This window comes from Garra rufa, chromosome 4 (genome assembly GCF_049309525.1).
Source record: "Garra rufa chromosome 4, GarRuf1.0, whole genome shotgun sequence".
In the NCBI taxonomy this organism is placed as follows: Eukaryota; Metazoa; Chordata; class Actinopteri; order Cypriniformes; family Cyprinidae; genus Garra; species Garra rufa.
In genome coordinates, this window is record NC_133364.1 from 5,236,524 (window position 1) to 5,261,013 (window position 24,490).

At 31.5% G+C, this 24,490-nt stretch overlaps 1 protein-coding gene across 1 annotated transcript in view; it reads right to left on the reverse strand.

The window, feature by feature from the left end:
- Positions 1-24,490, reverse strand: part of pde3a (phosphodiesterase 3A, cGMP-inhibited) — a 116,487-nt gene that overhangs the window by 54,512 nt on the left and 37,485 nt on the right. Inside the window, exon 2 of the mRNA XM_073838533.1 lies at positions 1,930-1,980. Within this exon, the coding sequence (XP_073694634.1) occupies positions 1,930-1,980 (51 nt within the window). The remainder of the gene's footprint in view (positions 1-1,929; positions 1,981-24,490) is intronic.

Here is a 24,490-nt window from a genome sequence, read left to right on the forward strand (position 1 = left end):
TATTTATTATTATTATTATTAATATTATTACATTTTCTTGCAATATTTATTCAACTGATAATCAATTCAACATTTTCTTGTTTCCAATACAATTGTTAAACCAAGCACATTATTATTTTTATTTATTTTGTTATTAATAGTTTTTATATTATTATTATTATTATTATTATTATTATATTATTATTATTAGTTATAATAATATTCAAATTTATTTCTTTTGTTATTATTATTCTTTATAATATGATTATTTATTTTTGTTATTATTATTATTAGTAGTAGTAGTAGTAATAGTAGTAGTAATATTACATTTTCTTAAAATATTCTTTTAACTGATCATCAATTCAACACTTTCTTGTTTCCAATATAATTTTAATCTGTGCACATTTTTTTTGGTTATTATTTTTTATAATATTATTCTTTATTTTGTTATTATTATTATTATTATTAGTCATAATAATATTATAATTTATTTATTTTGTTATTTGTTATTATTATTATTACATTTTCTTATCATATTTCATTTTTTTAAACTGATAATCAATTCAACATTTAGCTAGATAGATCTATATTGTAAATTATGTTTTCTTTTGGCTTTAAATCAATTCATAGGTTTTTCCTGTTTCTTTTCATCTTGGTTTTTAGTATTTAATTTAATTTTTTTATTAAAGAACAGTAAAGTCACTAAAGTCAAAATGGGATTTAAAAACAAAAACCATTCGCAACCCGCCAAACACAGATTCATAATATTTTACAATAGATGAACCTTTCATCCTGACACTTTAACATCATCCTCCAGGAAGTGACATCATTTTGGTAGGAAAACAAATTTGAGAATGAAAGCATGTTTCTGATGCATGACCGTAAATTACACTAGCATATTCATTTTTTTTGAAGTTCCAGAGTTCAAAGCAGCGGAGCAGGCTGGACTGTCCTCATGCCAGGAGTGATGATGTCACTAGGATGTTTGAAAGACCTCATATCCCGGTTACAAGCGTGAGGTCACACACAGGTCACCGCCTCACACACTCATTTACACTGCAGTCATAATCATTAATCAGAGTTCGAGAAACAAAACAAACAACCTACAGACCCCACTTTCACCCCAAAATCAAATGGATAAGATTAGAAATTATATTTTGCATGAAGAACAATTCTGGGGTGCGCAAGTTCCATTGAACGACGATCTGTAACAATGGAACTTCCAACCAAAGTTGCTTTGGGGAAACACTACCATGGTCTATTAAGACTTTCTAGAGTGTGACATAACTTTCTTGACTCCTAAGCACAAATTAATGCAGAAAATCTCCTTGCATCTTTTTTTTTTTAATGTTGAGGTTGTGAAGTTTACTGGAGTACATTTTAAAATAAAATACCATTTGAGTTTTCCTGCTTCGAAACTTCACGTTTATTTCAATGTGTTGCTGTTTCTTTGTGTTTTTTAGTATTTTCAATTATTCATCAGATTCTTATTTATTTATTTTACTATAATATACAATTTTGAATACAAAATATTGGCTTAACAGGTTTGAAAATAATGCCACAAGCCAAATAAACCTTAAAAAACTGGCTTTAATTTCTTTAGGTAAAATCATCAAATTTTTTTTCTTTCACAAATTTTGGGAGGATTATGCATGTTTTATTTTTATCTATTTGTTTTAATCATGTCACAAGGCAAATAAATCTTAACGACTCTCTAAAATAGCCTTCATTTTCTTTAAATAATAATAATAAAACAAATTTTTTTCTGAATTTTGGGAGAAATAGGCTTAATTCCTTGCAAACAAGACTTTAATAAATCCAAAACACACTTCACTTCCTTTCAGTTAATATATATCCATATACATATACAAACATATTTTAGATTCTAGGATGAAATCTGGCCCAGATGTGCTTATTCATCAGATCTTTTTCAATCATCCAGACACTGACCTGAGATCCTCGGGCGCCTCTTTTGTGGTCCCATTCTTGCTGTGGGAGCATCTGTGGACAGACAGACGGGATGTTAAAGTCACACACACACAATGGTGCAGCACATATTCCATTCAGCATTCACTATTCAGCATCTAGTGAGGCTACACACTTTACCTCGCTCACTAAAAATACAGCACAGAGCGAGAGCGAGTGAGAGAGGGAGAGAGAGGAAGTATCAGGGCTCCAGGGATTCCACTCTCTCTCTCTCTCTCTCTCTCTCCCTCCTCCCTCTCGCACACTTTCCATTTTGTTCAGTGACACACGCTCATAATTCAATTTCACAGTCAGGCTGCCTTTACTCGGCGCTCTTCGCCGCTTAACAGCTTCTCAAAGGCTGTAAACTTTACACACTCTAATTAACAGACAGTAGGAGGTTCCCGCAGGCGGCGGAAAACAGGCCTCGTTGGCTCGAGAGTCGCACGTAAAAATGTGTCGCCCCGCAACCGAACAGCACCGTGTCCGAGAAACACCAGAGGACGAGCTGCCGGGGAGCGCGGGACGCCCTTTCAACCCCGCCGAAATAGCCTCAGGACTCGAGCCTGGGAAACTGGACTTTTATAAATAAAATGCAGAATATTTTCCTTTGGTTTGAAGGGAGAGGAAGCCAAACAAATGGCATTCTGTCTGGGTTTATTGTATACAGCGGGACAGGCTGTAAATCAGGGTGCTTGCTTCCACGTCGGCTACCCTCAGACCTGTCAGCTCCCTGGTACACGATGTGACCTGGCACTGCACGGAAACCAATCCAGTCTTAATAACCGTAAATATATTCTCACAAGCTGAGGATAAGACTAAAACAACAGCTCACATTTGATACATGTGCAACCTGCACTATGAAAATAAAATGCATGTGAGATTTATGGCAAAAAAACAGCTGTGATTGCCTGTAATTTACCGTAGTAAATAAGGCCTTTTAGTTTTTACGGATTGAACTTACAGTAATTCATAATTAACAAATTTTATTTATTTATTTACGGGTTGTTTGAGCACTATTTCTGGTAATCAAAAAAAAAAACAAAAAAAAAAAAATATATATATATATATACACACACACACTTCTACGTCTTATAATGTATTTTATTATTAATAATAAGAACTATTATTATCATTATTATATTTATATAATATTATATAATGCTATTTTGTATATTATTATAAAAATATGTTGAATGGACTGAACTTAAAGTAACAGTACATTTGCAGTAAAAAACTTTTTATATATTTTATATTTAACATATTTATTTATTTTAGATCCGTTTATGGTTATTTTAATTAAATATAGAACAAAAGGAGATATGCTTTAGAGTCCAGTAATAATAATAATAATATTATAAATTTATTGTTATTATATTAAATAATATCATAATGATATTACAATATAAAAATATATATAATGTAAAAAAGTATGGCAAAAAACATGGTATACCAACCTTTTAGTTTTTACAGATTTAACTTTACGGTAATTGAAAATTTAACAAAAAAAAAAAAAAATTTAATTCATTTATTGGTTGGCCGTTTTAGATTTATTTATGGTTATTTTAATCAAATATACAATAAAATAAAAAATACACAAGTCTTATAATGTATAATAATAATATTAGTATAATAATAAGTATTATTATATTTAATGATATTATAATAAATAGCATCATAATGCTATTATAATATATTATTATAAAAATATATTGAATGGATTCAACTTAAAATAACAGTAAATTTGCAGTAAAAAAACTTTTTATATATTTTATATTTAACATATTTATTTATTTTAGATCTATGTATGATTATTTTAATTAAATATAGAACAAAATAAGATATGCTTTAGAGTCCAATAATAATACTATAGTATATTAAATCGTATCATAATGATATTATAATATAAAAGATATATTAAAAAAGTCTGTTTTGTACCTTTATATCAAAAAGAAAAAGTCATGTCATTATTGAATATTATTGAATACTATACTAATAAAAAACACTAAAAATACTAATATTGAATGTGCACATTATACACAAAAATACAAAACAGCAGACAAAACGACACTAAAATAATGCAATAAACATGAAGTTAATAACAGATTTAACAATGCTTAATACACATAAGTAATTAGAAAATAAAAACTGAGAAACTATAAGATGACTTGTTCTTTTTCACTTCCAAATACTTACTGTATAGAGTAAGGGAACTTACTTCAGGTTAAACAATTAACAGGTTTGCACCATAGCATTTTTACAGTCTGTTACCATTAACCACGATCATTTTCTATAGTGTATCAGCCAAGGAACTGAAAAATATTTGACATCTTTGCACATCTGAAGTAAATACCACAGTACATGAATATGCCTCTCACGATACCAGCACTGTACCTTTCTGCAAGTTTTCTTTCTGTCTGTCAGACAGAAGCATGATATTTTGACAGGCTCGAGATGGTTCTGTCGTTAACTCAGTGTCAATCAGAGGAATCTCGGCCGGCTTACATAACGTTACGTAAAGGCTCTCTGGCCGAGGGTCAAGCCGTGTCCTCAAACCGCTGCTTTAGGAAACCAGTGACTGTCATTCATGACATTGTCGTCATGCATTCATTCTTGAGTTCGATCGCTTGCAAGTCAAAAAGGCTTTTCAGGCTCTTAAGAGGCCAATAACACAATGCTGTTTCCATTCATGCATAAGAATGGCCCACAAACCGTTTGTTCTTTTATTTCAGTTCGGAATTAAAACTACAGGTTCATATGTGACCCTGGACTACAAAACCAGTCATAAGTCACACAGATATATTTGTAGCAATAGCTAAAGATTTCATGCCAAAAATCATTAGGATATTAAATAAAGATCATCTTCCATTTGGATTTTTTGTAAATTTCCTACAGTAAATATATCAAAACTTCATTTGGACAACTTTAATTTTTTCAATATTTTAAATATTCATATCGTGGCCAAATACTGTCCTATCATAACAAGCTACACATTAATGGAAAGCTTATTTATCCAATTAACAAACTGATTCTCAGAAATGAATCAGACTTGCCATCCAAGATGTAGTTGAGTTTGTTTCTTCATCAGATTTAAAGAAATGCAGCATTGCATCACTTGCTCACCAATGTATGTGAATGGGTGCCGTCAGAATGAGAGCCAAACAGCTTTTAAAAACATTTAAATAATCCACAATTAAATCCACACCACTCCAGTACATCAGTTAACATATTAAGACAAAAGAAACAAATCCATCATTAAGACGTTTTTAACTTTAAACCAGCTTGTGGCTAAAATATAATAGTCCATAATCTGATATTGCTTTCTCCAGTGAAAAACTCAGGAGAAATCTGCACAGATCAAGTACTGTTTACAGGCCAAAACTGTCCAAAACAACTTTAAATAAATATGTGGTTGGATTTTAATGTGAGAGGACACTTTTTTTTTTAAACTGAAGCAAAGTGTTAGTATGTATTATAGACACATATTTTAGGTGAAGGCAATGGTTTGAAGCTAAAAACATCTCAATGATGGATTTGTTTCTTACAAACACGCAGCTTTTGGCTTCACAAGATGTTAACTGATGAACTGGAGTGGTGTGGATTATTTGTGGATTATTGTGATGTTTTTATCATCTGTTTGGACTCTCATTCTGACGGCACCCATTCACTGCAGAGGATCCATTGATGAGCAAGTGATGTAATGGTATCCCAAATCTGATGAAGAAACAAATTCATCTACATCTTGGATGGCCCGAGGATGGCAATTACAACCAATTCTAAGTCAGAAAATAGGAAAAGCATCAGCAGAGTTGAATAAGCAAGACATTTTAGCTGAGATTGAGCTTCAGGACAGGTGCATCTGCGGTCCTGCAATAGCTTCCAATATGACAAAACACATTTTCAGACGACTTCCCGAGAGAAACACTTCTTTGAAAAGTCAACATTGCGCAGCAAAGCCTCGAGGTTTTCCAAAACCTGCCAGATTTTCTGCTCTGGGGTTTATTTCACCGAAACGGCAGTGTGGCATTTAGCTGCTATATTAATAACAGAGCCTGACGTAGATCCACCCTCATGAACCGCTGTTAAAATCATTAAACTATTCATAAAACACAGGAGAATGGGCAGAGGAGAGATTTTCCAAGGTATTTCAAAGGGTTTCCTGTTTGCCGCGGCCAGCGCCGTCACTCACTCGGATCGGCCTTTATTTACAGATAATTGAACTATTACTCTAGTTGCCCTCCATTTTAGAGCAACAGAGAGATATTTGCAAACACAAAACAGCACCCAAAATTGGATTGAACAGCATCTCCGCAAATATTTATCTTCCCCGGTACAAAAGCGGCGCTCGCTAGAGAGGATTTCTCAGGGGAGCGACACTAACGGGCCGTGTTAATGAGATTTCTCTTTATTCAGACGTCATTGTAGCGAGGACAGACAATAATCTGCCATTAATAACCGAGCTCTCCATTTTCTAAGCAAAAGGGGTGAATGGAGGAGAACTAGTCGTGACAGAGCGGCGCAGCTCTCAGAGGACTAAGTGACAGATGAGGCAATCCTCATAATAAGGCGCATGATGCAGCAGCGCTTTAATATTGCATGAACGAGCTGCAGCCGGCAGTCCCGCTAGCAGCAAAGACTCGCTCTTCCCGCTCACTGTTTCTCAGCTCGCCACTTGTGTTCAGAACGACATACTAGCCTTCCACTGCTATTTCTGCAGTGTGCGTGCTGTGCATGGCGTGCGATTGTTATCTATGAATGGAGTGAGTAGCTGGAATGTAGTAAGCGCTGCACTGGACTCTCAAGTATCATTTTATCATTATTATTATTATTTATTTATTTATTAAATTCTACATTACATTAAAACTTATTATAAATAGAGCTAAAATAACCCTAAATACCAATAATAATAATAATAATAATAATAATAATAATAATAATAATAATAATAACAATTATTATTATTATTATTATTATTATTATTAATTAAAATGTTATTTTTTTCTACATTTGATTAAAAATAAACAACCCCCCAAATCTATATAATAATATTAATAATTAATAGTAATAATAATTTATTACTATTACTATTATTATTAGTAAAACTATTTGTTTTTTTTATTCTGCAATGACATAAATTGTAAAATTAAAGTTGCATAATTTATTATAGAAATTTTAGGACTGCAAAGTGTCTTTTTTCTTGTTTTATTTTACTCTGGCTTTAAAAAAAGAGCTAAAATATTCTAAAAATAAAAACTTAATTAATTAAATATTATATATTTTGTAGTTATTAATTGTAATTTATTAATATTAAATATTATTATTATTATTGCCAAAATTATTTGTTTTTATTTTGCATTAAAATTGTACAATTAGGGTTCTATCGTTTATTATAGAAATGACAGGACTAATTGTCTTTTTATTGCAATTTTGTATTCTACTTTGGCTTTAAAAAAAGTGATAAAATATTCTAAAAATAAAAACTTAATTAAATATTAAATATTTTGTAATTGCTACTTTAATATATTAATAATAAATATGTTATTATTATTATTATTATTGACAGTATTGTTTGTTTTTAATTCTGCATTGGCTTACAATTGTAAAAGTAGTAATTATATATATAAAATAGATAAAACATTCTAAAAATAAAAACTAAATATAACTTTAAATATTTTTAATTATTACTTTAATATATTCATATGAAATATATTACTATTATTATTGTCAAAATTGTTTGTTATTTTTCTGCATTGGCTTAAAATTGTAAAATTAAAGTTACATAATTTATTACAGAAATTATAGGACTCTAAAATGTCATTTTATTGTAATTTTTTATTCTACTTTGACTTTAAAAAAAGAGATAAAATATTCTAAAAATAAAAACTAAATATAATATATACTAAATATTTTGTAAGTACTAATTTAATATATTAATAATAAATATATTATTATTATTATTAGAAATTATAGGACTCTAAAGTGTAAAGTGTTATTTTTTTTATTCTACTTTGGCTTAAAAAAAGAGCTAAAATACTCTAAATAAAAATAAAAAAATATATATAATATTAAATATTTTTTAATTATTACTTTAATATATTAACATTAAATATATTACTATTATCATTGCCCAAATTATGTTTTTTTCTGCATTAGCTTAAAATTGTAATTAAAGTTACATAATTTATTATAGAAATGATTGGACTCTAAAGTGTCTTTTTATTGCCAAACAAAACAGAGCTAAAATATTTAAAAATTAAAAACTAAATATAAAATTACATATTTTGTTAATACTGTATTACTTTATTTAATATATTAATATTAAATATTTTATTATTAATTTTACAAAGTATCTTTTTATTTGTAGTTTTTAAATCTACATAAATCTAAAATAACTTATATATGAAATAAATAATTGAAATATTTTTATAATCACATAAAAGTAAATATTTGGCCAAAAAATTAAGTTACATTAAAATTAAAGATGAAAAAGGGCCTAAGTGAACACTTCTGGCTAGGAAATAAGTTGTTTTGACAAGAATGTAACATTCTAGGGTTTGAAAAATATTGCCCATGACAGACTGTATCACATTTTAAATAACAGTATGCAGCACAGTATGCAGTAAGCATTACACTAGTATTCCATTCAGGACATGATTCTGCCAGCTTTTTTGAAAATCTATGAGGGTCACGTGACCTCCCCCAGCTGCGGCAGCCGAAAGCAGGACTTGAGACGCATCTCTCAGCCATTACGCCGCTAATGCGCTTTTAATAATGTAGAGACTGTGGGTGAGCTGGGAATCACACAGGACCGATGCAGCCCAGCGCTAGATTACCGCTCGCTTATTTCACAATGATTCATTCATATGCAGCGTCCCGCGCGTTCACGGCTTACTCCACAGTCCACACACACTCGTGCTGTCCGTCTATCGCTTCATCTGAATGAGCCATTTCTCAAGCCCTGCGTTCAATTGTTGATGAGAACGAACATAAGAGGCTAAAAAGCTGCAAATACGCTCTTTATTCGTGCATCTGCACAGTATGAAATGTCTGTGTGCACAAACTGTAAAGTGAAAAGTCTCGTCTTTGCCATGAAAAATGAATAATAGCCTCCAACCTTTTCAGGCTCTCATCATGTCAGCTCAGGCTAGATTCAGCACAAAGTCTGTTATACTCTCGGCTAGATTTTTACTCAACAACGCTTCTCTTTTGTCACTCTCTTTCTCTCGTTGTGCTCGTTTAATTGATTTTGTTTACTGATGCTGTTTTTGGCGTCCTGCAGGTGGCGCAGTCAATGCAATCCTAATGGCGCCACAGCAGAGATACTGTGAGAGGAGTTACTGTGAGAAAAACACTGCTGAGCTGCCAAAACACTTCAGAAAGGAAAACAGAGGAAGGAAAGCCGATGTATACATATAGACCACTCTCATATAGATGCATCAGAACATATTTCACATCATAAAATTAAATATTTGCATGCAGAATATTTTGGAAAGATCTCAGATTAGTTAATGTTAGTGTTACTACTGCAAAATTTGGACAGATTTTTGGGAATTAAGCAGGATATTTAACAAGAAAATATGCAAGAATTAACATGCATTAGACAGACAGATGTGATCTGAATTGTTAATAATTTTAAAAGCTAAATAAAAGTTGAATTTTTGCCATTAGATGCATCTGAATATATTCCAAATCATAATAATTAAACATTTGCATGCAGAATATTTTGGAATGATATCAGATTAGTTAATGTTAGTGTTTATACTGCTAAAATGCATATCACAAACAGTTTTACTGTAAAACTCTGACAGATGTTTGGGAATAAAGCAGGAAATTCAATGAGAAAATATGCAAAAAACATGCATTAGACAGACAGATGTGATCTGAATTGTTAATCATTTAAAAAAAACTAAATAAAAGTTGCATTTTTGCAATTAGATGCATCTGAATATATTCCAAATCATAATAATTAAACATTTGCATGCAGAATATTTTGGAAAGATCTTAGTTTAGTTAATATTAGTGTTAATACTGCTAAAAAGCATATTACAAACAGTTTTACTGTAAAAATCTGACATATTTTATGACATAAAGCAGGATATTCAATGAGAAAATATGCAAGGAACATGCATTAGAGTAAAAAAAAAAAAAAAAAAACTAAATAGAAAAATAAAAAAATCACATTATAGCAATTATATGCATCTGAATATATTCCAGATCATAATAAGCAAATATTTGCATTGACAATATTTTGGAAATATCTCAGTTTAGATTAAGGTTTTTTTCTGAAGAACAACAGGCAGTTGAACTGTTCAGGACAAACAAGGGACTCATAAACACTATCACTAAACAAAAAAACAAAACAAAACAAAAAAACAGCAGTGGATCATTCAGGTTATACTTATACTGGGTTTTTATAAGTTCAACTATTATTTTCTCTTGTGGACTATATGTGAACGTCTTTTATGTGAAAAATCTTATTCAGATTGTACTAAATAAAAAATAACATATTTTGGATTCTGCAAGGTGTATGTAAACTTTTGACTTGAACTGTATATGCATCTTATTATAGTTCAAACAATATGCTTAGACAATATTGGCATTTACAATATTTTGCAAAGATCTCAGTTTAGTTAATGTTAGCATTAATACTGATATGCATCACACATTTGGAAAAATTATCATTTTACTTCTGTAATCTGACATTTTTGAGAATAAAGCAGGATATTCCACAAGAAACGTGCAAAAAGTTTTTGATTTTATGTTGCATTCAGATTCAACTGATTAACATTTCTGCATTTGGCAGACGCTTTTATCCAAAGCGACTTGCAATGCATAGTTCAATTGATAGTTAATGATAAATTGTTAAGTGACACAATGATAAACGACCTTGGTATTAGTCACTTATCACAACAATCACTTTCTGCTCTGTTAAAAAAACAGCCTAAACATTTGCTCAGACAACAGCAACTAACCAAAGCCCATACAAGCGATACGGATGCGGTCATACGGTGCGATAATGACTTTTCAGTGTCTGTTCTAGGTCACTGGGCCTGACTGGCGGTGGACATCCCTGTGCGCCTGTGAAAACGTATCTCTGTTAGCTACGGTGCATTCTGTCTGCTGCTCCGTGCACCAGGGATTCAGTCCGCACAAATACCCCGGCCTAAAGACAAAAACAACAGAGCTGGACAGGAAATGCCTGGCCTCCCCTGAGACCTCGACCTCTGACCCGACTCAGATCCAGTCCCAGAGGTTCGGCGGAGGGGTGTTGGGTAAAGGACCAAAAGACCCTGAAGAAGGAGTTTTAGGTTTCCAGGAAAAGAGAGACAGAAGCACTGGCCAGACAAACCTTCATACTGACATTAAAGACCTGGAGCAGTGAGCTTCAGGAGCACAGACTCTACAAACTCAACAATATGTGTGATAGAACAATAGAACGATAGAATGACAACGATAGAATGATAGATAGATAGATAGATAGATAGATAGATAGATAGATAGATAGATAGATAGATAGATAGATAGATAGATAGATAGATAGATAGATAGATAGATAGATAGAACGATAGATAGATAGATAGATAGATAGATAGATAGATAGATAGATAGATAGATAGATAGATAGATAGATAGATAGATAGATAGATAGATAGAATGACAGAGTGATAGAACGATAGAACGATAGAACGATAGAATGATAGATAGATAGATAGATAGATAGATAGATAGATAGATAGATAGATAGATAGATAGATAGATAGATAGATAGAATGACAGACAGAGTGATAGAACGATAGAACGATAGATAGATAGATAGATAGATAGATAGATAGATAGATAGATAGATAGATAGATAGATAGATAGATAGATAGATAGATAGATAGAATGACAGACAGAGTGATAGAACGATAGAACGATAGATAGATAGATAGATAGATAGATAGATGATAGATGATAGATAGATAGATAGATAGATAGATAGATAGATAGATAGATAGATAGATAGATAGATAGATAGAATGACAGACAGAGTGATAGATAGATAGATAGATAGATAGATAGATAGATAGATAGATAGATAGATAGATAGATAGATAGATAGATAGATAGATAGATAGATAGATAGATACATAAATAGACAGATAGATAGAATGACAGTGATAGAGCAATAGAATGACAACGATAGATAGACACAAGAACAAACGAATGAATGAACAAACAATAGATAGATAGATAGATAGATAGATAGATAGATAGATAGATAGATAGATAGATAGATAGATAGATAGATAGATAGATAGATAGAATGACAATGATAGAACGATAGATAGATCGATAGATAGATAGAATGACAATGATAGAACGATAGATAGATCGATAGATAGATAGAATGACAATGATAGAACGATAGATAGATAGATTCATAGATAGACAGTGATAGAACAATAGAATGACAACGATAGAACGATAGAACGATAGATAGATAGATAGATAGATAGATAGATAGATAGATAGATAGATAGATAGATAGATAGATAGATAGATAGATAGATAGATAGATAGACGGAATGAACAAATGATGGATGGATGAAATAAAAGAGAATGAACAAATGAATGATGATGGATGGATGGAATGAAAGACAGAAAGAGAAAATGACAATGATAGATGGATGGATGGAATAACAGATAGAATGAACAAATGAATGAAAGACAAACGTCTTTCTAAATATAAGTGTCTTCATTGCAGTACAACATAAAAAAATCTCTTATTTTTAGTATTTCATTCATATTATACTTCCCCAGAATTACACAAATACCAGGTTCATGTTGAACCTCTCACATCATTTATTACCTCCACATGCTAAATCATAGTGAGGCTGTCTGGCTAAAACACGTTATGCCAATAAATCACCTACTGTATTTGCTATTTGACTCAGCTCAGCCACAACTGCAGCCAAATGTCTCTGTCACACTTGCGTCACTTCCACAGGAAGGCCAAACTTACATCTTGAATAAACCAACTGCCTAGCCATGATGAAAACCCAGGCACTTCAGCACGTCTTTCAATGCTGACCGTGGCCTCGCACAGCTAACCTACATTGTAAAAGTCGACACATTCCAAGCCGTTCGCAGTTTGCGTGCAGCTCCGCACAAAAGCCCCTGGCTGCGGTGCACAACTTTTAATGAGGCCAAGAGTCTGACTGCTGAAACGTATCCTTCAGTGCCACAAGGGCCGCTGTTTAAACCCGCTGAACGGCTCCACACTGTAACCCTCTGTGCTCCAGTCGAAGCGGGCAGAGGAACAAATTGCTCCCCAGGACTCCATTTTCTGTTTTTTAGCTGCGCGGAGCCACAACAGCGTTAACACCATATCATTACATGTTACACAGCGTGAGCAATGGAACGGCCTGAGCTAACGGGACCGCATGCACCGAGCCATAAAACCTCGGAAAAGACACACGCGGCAGTGGCGTTTGGCAGCGCGGGGCCATTTGCAGAACAAAGAGCCATTCGTTTCGAACTACACCGCGCGCTAGTACGACACGCGGCACTGACAGAGCGTGATTAAGTTTACTCGCCGCTCCTAATATATTCTCGGGCTGTGAGAGCTGTCAAGTAAAGGCTATTAGAGGCCACTTGCAGTGACCAGATGAAGGATTTTCACTCGCTGAGGTGTAATTGACTGTATTAGGGATGATGGGATTGTGAGCAGCAGTTTGGATCTGCTTACGGCCGCTGCTCGCTGTCAAGCTGATGCAGCCCGCGTTTTGGAAATGTCAGGTTTGTAATGGATGAAATGCATTGGCCATTCTGGACAGGGATGCTTGATGGATCTTTTGCATGCACAATTGTGACTGATGGCCACTCGGAGACGTGTTCGCACGGCATTGACACCCCTTGAAGGATCGGTGTGTGTGTGACAGATAGAATGTGTGTGTCGACATCATTATTAGCGCTGGTTAGCGAGGCAATAGAGGAGAACAGGGACTGTAAATTGCTATTCTTCATTTCGTTCATGTGTCACTGCTTTGTTAAATGTCAGACGCTGAGCAGAATGCGAAATCTCACTATGACAGATGAAAGTTAGTCAAAGAAACTGAATTCAGATGCAATGACAGGGAGAAAGGGAAGTGTAATTCAAAGAAATTCAAGTGATGCATCCTGGGAAATTAAGAGTTATTCCACCCTGACAAAAATCCACAATAAATAAATAAATAAATGCATTAAAATATTTTAACATATAATTGTATAATATTCAATACATTTTGATTAATTCAATATAATAATATTTAACTAAATACAAATTTGAAAGAAAAATACTGAATTGCAATTCAAAGAAATTTAACACAAGTGATGCATCCAGAGAAATTAAGTTTTTCCACCCTGACTCACAAAAATCCACAACAAATAAATAAATAGATGTTAAAACATCAATTATGTTACTCTTACAATTAAATATTTGAACATAAAATTATATAAAAATAAATACATTCTGATTTATTAAATATGATAAAATGTAACTAAATACAAATTTGAAAGAAAAATACTGAATTGCAATTCAAAGAAATTCAACACAAGTGATGCATCCAGAGAAATGAAGTGTTATTCCACCCTGACTAACAAAAATCCACAATAAATAAATAAATAAAATGTTAAAACATCAATTATATTACTCTTACATTAAAATATTTTAACATAGAATTATATAATATTGAATCAATTTAGATTAAATATGATAAAATATAACTAAATACACATTTAAAAGAAAAATACCAATTTAATCTTTAAAAAAAATTAAGAGTTAAAATAAGTTCAAACTTAGCTTTTTTTGGTTTTTAAATTAATTTAAATTTCAACTTTTAAAATTATACTTTTTTCACAAACAACCTGTTAATAGTAATATCCAAACTAAAAAAAAAAATGCAAGCAAGCAAATAAATAAATAAAGACAGAGAAAACAATAAAATCCACCCCAAACCCTGAGAACTCAATTAAAACTCAAGCCTTCTGGAGAGACAACATGCTGTTGAAATTTACTGTTAAATTAAATTAAACTTGTGCAGGTGAGGACAGGCAAAGAGCAAAAGCAGCCCCATATATTGACACACGTTCAGGTCGGTTCGCTCACAAACACACACGCGGTCATAAAGATTCCTGTTCGAGCTGGTGTCGGCTCCAACAAACTCAAGCTGGACCACCCAGCACTGTATATGCTCACCGCTGTGAGTTTCAGCACATAAATATGGCATCCGACGTCAGTGACAAAGCGGCCGGCCGCTCTTCGAGAGGTGACAGCAGGCGCCTTGATTCTCACCGTCTCCGACCGCTTGGTCTAAACAACCTCTGCTCTCTGTTAAAACGTCAACATCACACGCACCCTTCACGTTGCGCCTGTGGGCACAGGTTAAAACAGGGCAGCGCGAAGCAAGTGACGAATCTGTTCTTTGTTCGTACGACAGGCCCTGAGAACATTGTGTTCACTCAAAGTGCTTCTGGCCAATTAAAAGCCTCCTCTCTCAGCGCTGCCTGCTGCTCTCCAGGTCGCTTTGGGGTAGTGAGTGAGAGTGACGTAGGCCTGAGATCTCATGCTGTGTGCACGTTGCTTCTGGCAGGGCCTTGTATGGAATAAAAGCGCTGGAAAGGAGTCTGCCAGTCACACAAAGGCCTGGGAAGAAGAGCCAGCGAACGAGAGCGCGGCTCGGGCACAGCGCTGAAGGTCTTGACCTCATTAGCGTAACTAGAGATGCACAATGAGGCTCATCGAAGCATCTGTCGAGTCCCCTGTGCGCCTTCGCCAAACGTATTGCATTTACACAGCAGTGTTTAGACTGTCAACAGGCTTCGCCTGTTTCGCAACAAACAACGCCTCAAGTCGAATTACTTTTTTGCTTTACAGAATTTCACACCGTTTTGTTTAAAATGCCTTGCCATGCTTTTACAATACAGCAGGGTTTAGGGCTGGGTGATATGACAATATTTAAAAATAATATTGGTCAATATTGTTATATTAAGATATTTAAATATCTTCTGTTCTATAAAGTAATTGAAATATTTGTCATTTTTGCTTTATTAGGAAACTATTGGTTAGTTTTTTTCTGTTATGAAATTTAAATGACAGTATTTCCTGCAAGTTATTTAAATATCGGTTGGTTTTGTTCTATTAGAAAATGTAAATGTTGATTGGTTTTATTCTGGTTTTGTTCTATTAAGGGGTTTAAATATCAGTTAGCATTGTTCTATTGTTCTTACTACTCTAAATATTTTATAGTTTTGTTGTAATAAGAGATCTAAATATCATCAGTTTTTGTATCAAGATATTGAAGTACAGTAGCCAGTATTTGTTTAAATTAAGAGATTTAAATATCGGCTGGTTTTGTTCTGTTAAGATATTTAAATATAGGCCAGTTTTGTTCTATCAAGAAATCTGAATATTGGCCAGATTTGTGCAATTAAGAGATGTAAATATTTGTTGGTTTGTTCTATTAAGAGATTTAAATATCGGCCAACTTTGTTTTGTCAAGAAATTTAAATATCGGCCATTTTTGTTCTATAAACAGATTTAAATGTTTGTATGTTTTGTATGTTTTGTTCTATTAAGAGATGTAAATATCGGTAAGTTTTGTTCTGCTAAGAGATTTAAATATCAGAGAGTTTTGTTCTGTTAAGAGATTTAAATATTGGCTGGATTTGTTCTGTTTAGATATTTAAATGTTGGCCAGTTTTGTTTTATTAAGCAATTTAAATATTGGCTGATATTGTTCTATTAAGAAATTAAACACTCTATTAAAATATGCTAAAGTTAATTGGTTTTCTTCTGGTTTTGTTCCATTAAAGGGTTTAAATATCAGTTAGTACTATTGTACTTTGAGATTTAAATATTGTCTAGTTTTATTTTAATAAGAGATCTAAATATCGGTCAGTTTTGTTATATCAAGAGATTTAAATATTGTCTGGTTTTGTTCTGTTAAGAGATCTATATATCGGTCAGTTTTGTTATAGCAAGAGATATAAATATCGTCCAGTTGTTATTTCAAGAGATTTAAATATCGTCTGGTTTTGTTCTGTTAAGAAATTTAAATATCGGCCAGTTTTGTTCTATTAAGAGATTTAAATATCATCTGGATTTGTTCTGTTAAGAAATTTAAATATTGGCCAGTTTTGTAATATCAAGAGATTTAAATATCGTCTGGTTTTGTTTTGTTAAGAAATTGAAATATCGGCCAGTTTTGTTCTATTAACAGATTTAAATATCATCTGGATTTGTTCTGTTAAGAAATTTAAATATTGGCCAGTTTTGTTCTATTAAGAGATTTAAATATCATCTGGATTTGTTCTGTTAAGAAATTTAAATATTGGCCAGTTTTGTTATATCAAGAGATTTAAATATCGGCTGGTTTTGTTCTGTTAAGAAATTTAAATATCGGCCAGTTTTGTTCTATTAAGAGATCTAAATATCAGCCAGTTTTGTTATATCAAGAGATTTAAATATCATCTGGTTTTGTTCTGTTAAGAGATTTAAATATCGTCCAGTTTTGTTCTATCAAGAGATCTAAATATCGGCCAGTTTTGTTATATCAAGGGATTTAAATATAGTCTGATTTTGTTCTGTTAAGAAATTTAAATATCGGTCAATATTGTTTTATTAAGAGATTTAAATATCAGTTAGTTTGTTCCATTAAGACAGATGTCTCAGGTTAAGACCCTGACCATCGGGCACACGGCAGGATATAGTAATTAAGGGATTTAGCCAATGGATGGTTTTGTCATAAGCGAGAATAGACAATTCTAGCTGAAGAAGCTCCCTGTGTTTTTCTCAGAGAGGGTGCGCATTTCTCCTCCAATGCATTATCTGGTCTTGTGCACATGTGTACCTATTCATTTGACTGGAGGGTAAATATTTGGCTTGGCAGTGTCAGCGGGGGCCCGGCCTGAGTAAGTGGCACTGAGGGAATTCTCTGTGTTCCCGTGGGGAGAGACAGGCACTGGCAGCTCCTCACAAAGCCCAGCTTGAGCTCGCTGCCAGCGGTCTGCACGTGGAGCCGGCACACTGTTTTTTCCCTACATGCATCTCTCGAATAAAAAGCGGACACACAGCGAGTCACTGCAGCTCTAAATGTCAAGTGTGATATAGAGGCACTTACGTCAAAATAAGATAAGATTACAGTGGGCTCTGCTGGGGCACCGAACTCAGAACCCTCAAGTGCACCAGGAAAATGCATTAGCGCACGACAAACAGAGCGAAGCAAAGAAAAGCGTATTGCTTATTTTGAATGCACTGAGTGGATGATTGTTACCACCGACTAACTAAAAAGAAGTTAAAAAAGACTATTTATTGATTTATAAAATTTGCAAATATATTATTTAGTTTAGTTTAGTTTGACGTAATAATGCATGGCATTACATTAACGTAATATTGTGTGGAATTTAGATTGAAAATTCCAAAAAGAATTTATCTTTTTACAATAAGCTGCAACTAAAAATGTGAAAATTGAGCAGTGGATTGCTTTGCAAACCCCTATTTTAAAGCTGTATTTTGTAAAGTGTAGTATGCATATGCTACCCGTCGCAAAGCACTATAAATCCATCTTTACTGTTTGCTAATCCCTCTCAGATTTGATTTCCCTCCTTTGGAAATGTGCTTAGCTCTTCCTGGTGCGTTCCTGCCTCTCATCTCAGCGCAAATCTCCACACCTGCCTGGTCTGCGAGGAATCCCCCGCATCCCGGACGAACCCCCTATACTAAGCGGGTTAGACTCAATGCCCATGCAAGCGATGACTCACGCTGCTCATCAATGGCGTAAATCCCATCAGAGATGCTCATCAATGCTAATTAGGCGCAAATGGGCCGGGCAGGAGGCCTGTCGATCTGCACAGCACTCGCTCCCCGATTGCTTATTGATTCGATTTGCCTCTTGCGTCACCGCGGCCCCCGCAGACCAGTGGCGATTCAAAGGGACAGGTGAGGAGGATCATAGGGAAGAACATTACTAGATTGGCCATTATGACAGAAAAAAACAAACAACACAACCAGCTGGAGAGAATACAGATGTCTCGTAGCTCATTAGCGGGGGATTTGCTTTGTGAACTGGTCACCACTGACTATTCATAAGGCTAAATGCAGAACTTTCTGAATTTATGCATGTATAAGGGTCGGACAAAATTCAGAATTGAAGAATTTGAGAATTTAGGTTTAGTTTGAATTGAAATGGCACAAAGAGGAATTTACTGAATTGTAATAAAAACTACAATAAATAAATAAAATATTAATTATATTAAATATTATATATAGTTTTTTTAAAATAAATTCTATAGGCCCTGCCATAATTTATTTATAATTAAATTTAAACTTAATTTAATTTATTTATAATTTTTAAAATGTATAGTTATTTACATCAATGTTTAATTGTAATTAACAGTTACATTAAGTCATTTCAAACTTATTTATCCATCTACTTTCTAAGCTGAATGGCAATTCTGCATCTTGTTTGTTACCTCAAACTTAATTAATTCAGTGCTCAATTAATTAATTTTTTCAATTTAATTATCAATTCAATTCTGAATGCTGCACAGTCTGTACAGTGGGGCAACACAACACAATAAATTAATAAATAATAAAAAAGTATAATAATAATAATAATAATATATATACTTATAGATAAATAATTCCTAACATCTACATTTTAATTTGAATGGCAATTATGCATTTCACTTAATTCTAATGTAATTCTATATTGTGGGTGAGCACTAGTATTTTTCGCTATCCAACAAAAAGAGGCACTCACTACAAAGCAGTCAGGAGAGATTACGGAGCGCACGCTTAGTGCTAGTTAGCATAAAAGCGAGTTGAAACATACCCTCTAAAATGAAAACAGAAAACTGGGCCACATTTGCACTGTAAAGTCTGAAGCCACCCCGAAGCACACAAATCTGGGCCCCTGGTCAAGACTGATTTTACTCCATATGGGAAATTTGCACTTTTTATTACAAATTGCGCATTAGTCTAATAAGAACCAGACAAGACACAGACTACACCTCCCCGAAATGCCAACCCAGAGCCAAGCACATCTGAAAGGGTCTTTCTGCTCGGAAAAGTCGCGGCGGGGCAGCCAAGTCTGCATTTTTCACAGCGTTTACCTCGATTTACCTCGACTTAACCGTTTACAGTATCAGCGAAGCATTTATAGAAGATTACACCAGCCTCCATCCCAAATAACTGCTCGCTGTCGTTACGGATATCTCTCTCGTGGGACCCGAGAGACGCACCAAAATAGACCAGAAATGATGCACAAATTAAAGTCGGATGCATCGGAACTGTGATCAAGGTGGAAATTCGATGTCTCATTTGTCCTTTGAGGCCTTTCTGAGCTTGCCAATAAGGTGATGTGCTGTTTTTTCCACTCGTTTTAGCACGGGTGACATCAGCGCGGGGCAGCCAGGGGCTCTGGACGGCCTGTGATTGGGTTAGTCCACTCTAATGGCCCAGTCTGTAGAGGGACTGCATTAACCTCACACACAGCCACACTACTGATTACATTCATAATACTAATGAGAACGTGTCTGGTGTCCCAAATCAGAGTAATAGAGCCTAACAGAAACCCCAGAGAGAGACGCGTGCACAAACCTGCTGCTCTCCGTCCGTAACGCGATCCAGCTGGGACAACAATATCTCGCAAAATCTCTGCACAAAATCAAGTAGTTTTGTTTTGCTTTTCAGCAAAATATCTAAACAGTCTTAAGTCAAGACACGTTTACTCGAGTCTTGTTTTCTGAAAAAAAAAAAAAAATCATCAAAATTAAATATCTGCCAGTGGAGTCAGAATAAACTCTAAATGAAGTTTATTTTTCTTTCCTCACTGTCACTTTTATTATTTGCAAAAAGCTGTTTACTATTATTTTTAGTCGAAGTATTACATATATTAAAATATTTACCATTTTTATAATATATTTTATAGCATATATTAAATCTTAAACCAACTGTATTAATTAATAATATAAAATATTACAAATACGATAAATATCAAACCATTTATATAAAATAACAACAACTAGTACATAATAAATACTATGAATATACTATAAAAAATGATAAATATTTTAATATATGTAATACTGCGACTACTAAAAATAATAAAAAAATAACTTTTTGCTAATATTATTATTATTATTATTAATAATAATAATAGTTTACTATTAATTGTAGTCTAAGTATTACATATATTAAAATATTTACCATTTTTATAATATATTTTATAGTATATATTAAATATTAAACCAATTGTATTAAATAATATAAAATATTACAAATACGATAAATATCAAACCATTTATATAAAATAATAACAACTAGTACATAATAAATACTATGAAATATTCTATAAAAATTAGAAATATTTTAATATATGTAATACTACGACTAAAAATAATAGTAAACAACTTTTTACTATTATTATTATTATTATTATTAATAATATTAATAATAAATACCAAACATTCATATAAAATAATAAGTACATAATAAATACTATAAAATCTATTATTAAAAATGGTATTTTAATATATGTAATACTTCGACAACTAAAAATAATAGTAGACGGCTTTTGCTAATAATAATAATAATAATAATAATAATAATAATAAATATATTAAATATCAAACCATTCATATAAGTTCATGATTAATACTATGAAATATACTAAAAAAAAAAAAAAAAAAAAAAAAAAATATATATATATATATATATATATATATATATGTAGTACTTAAAATAATAATAATAAATATATTAAATATTTAACCATTCAAATAAAAAAAGTTCATGATAAATACTATGAAATATACTATAAAAATTATAAATATTTTAATATATGTAATACTTTGACTACTGGAAATAATAGTAGTATAATATATATAGTATAATAATATAATAGTATAACTTATTGCTAATATTATTATTAATATTATTATTAATAATAATACTACTAAATACCAAACATTCATATAAAATAAGTACATCATAAATTTTAAGTACATCATATTTTAATATATGTAATACTTCGACTATTAAAAATAATTGTAAACAGCTTTTTGATAATAATAATACATATATTAAATATCGAACCATTAATACAAAAAAAGCACATGATAAATACTATGAAAAATAATATAAATTACTAATACTTTAACATATGTAATATTTCTACTACTACTACTACTAATAATAATAACAATAATTATTATTTTTATATTAAATATCAAACCATTTATATAAAATAACAACAACTATATGATAAATACTATGAAAAATGCTAAAAATATAAGTATTTTACGTACTTGTAACACTACTACTAATACTAATATTAATAACATTAAAGCTGTTAAATATTAAACCATTTGTATTAAATAATAATATAAAATATTACAAATACGATAAATATCAAACCATTTATATAAAAAAACAACATAATAAATACTACAAAAATACTATAAATATGATAAATACTATTATTAATAATATTTTATAATTATTTAATTATTTTTAAATATATTTAATAATATACACACGGCTACTACTACTAATATTATTATTAAGCAGGTTTTATAACCTCATATTTACTGACACTGCATGCAGTACGATGATTAGATTAGATTAGATATTTGTACTTTAATTACTGAGAAAGAAAGTAATTTTCTGCAAATTTCACGCCGCTCTTGGTTTGTTGACTTTCCGGGTATGTTTTATATTGTTTGGTTTTAGTTTAGCATTAAAAACCTCCCAGCTAAGGCATTTTCAAAGATTTAGTATTCCAGAAAGTTAAATAGTAATAAATCGTAAAGAAACCGGGTGGAATTCTTCTCAGAAAATCAATAATTTACTTTCAAAGACAGCAAGAACAACACATTTTCCATGACTTTTAAAAGGCCTACATGAGACAACAAACTCTGTTTTCTGAGAATCTCGGGGCGTTCGGGACACAAGCTTCATTGTCCGTCGAAGGTTGAGAGCTGTCGTTGCGTTTCTCTGAAGCCTGGATAAGAGTCTTCCAGGAGCATCTTACTGAAGCTGGTGTTTAATGAGTCAGAGAAAGCATGGAGCTGGATGGGAACATGCATGATTGAACAGACACCATCGTCCACAGGCCAACGTCCATCTGCAGGAGTCTCTGATGCTGAATACGGGAAACGTCCTCATATACGTCACTGATGTTTATACAACTGCTGCTGCTTCTGGAGCAACCCTTTGGAAAAACACTTGAATATAGCTAACCACACAGTATAGAAAATAAATGGGTATGTCTTATGCTACAATATATAGAAAACATATGCTGTTTGGCATCCTAATATTTGCATGTTGTCACAGGGAGTTGAAGAATGAAAGCGACATTAAAACTAGCACACTTTTGGGCATATACACGGTAAAGTCAACAGCACTGCATTGTGGGATACAGTATGCAATGAAGTCTACTTTGCAAATGTGCTAATGTAATACTAATACTAATAAATATTTATATTTAATAATAATGCTAATGATATGTTTTTAAAGTAATACATATTTTATTATGTAATATGTACAATATTAATATGTACATCTACTACTACTACTAAACAGCAATTTGGCTAATGATAATAATAATAATAATAATAATAATAATAATAATAATAAATATTATTGTTTTTTAATAATAATAAAAATCATAATATTATTATAACTAGATATTATTAATATTAAACCTTGACATTTATAATAATAAAAATTAATAATAAAAATTTAATTGCATTTAAAGTAATACATATTTTAATATATGCCTTTATACTACTATTACTACTAATAAACATGTTCTTATTATTATTTACACCATTTATATTTATAAAAATAAATATTATACAATTTTATAATGAAAACACAAAAATCATATTATAATTATATAATTTTAATTAATAATATAATTATATATTTATTTATTTCATATTTTAATATACTACAAATAATAACAGCATTTTGACCATATTAATAATAATATTAATAATAATAATAATAATAATAATTTAATATATAATTTAATATTTCTATTATTACTACTAATACTAATAAACAGCAATTTGGCTAATAATAATAATAATAATAAATAAAATAAAATAATAAAAATATATATACATACAATACAATTTTATAATAATAATAATAATACAAATAATAATGTTATAATTATTATATAATAATTCTGTAATGTAATACATATTTTAATGTATGTACTACTACTACTACTGCTACTAACACTTACATTAAACAGCATTTTGCTAATAATAATAATAATAATAATAATAATAATAATAATAAATATATTAAATATTTAACCATCTGCATGTAAATAATAATAAATATATTAGATATATTAAATATTAAACAATTTTATTAAATAATAATTAAACAATGTTATGAGAAATACAATGAAGGTACTATAAATATAATAAATATTTTAATATAAGTGCTACTAATTATTAATATCAATATTATAGTTACTATTATTAGTTTTTAGTGTTAAACAA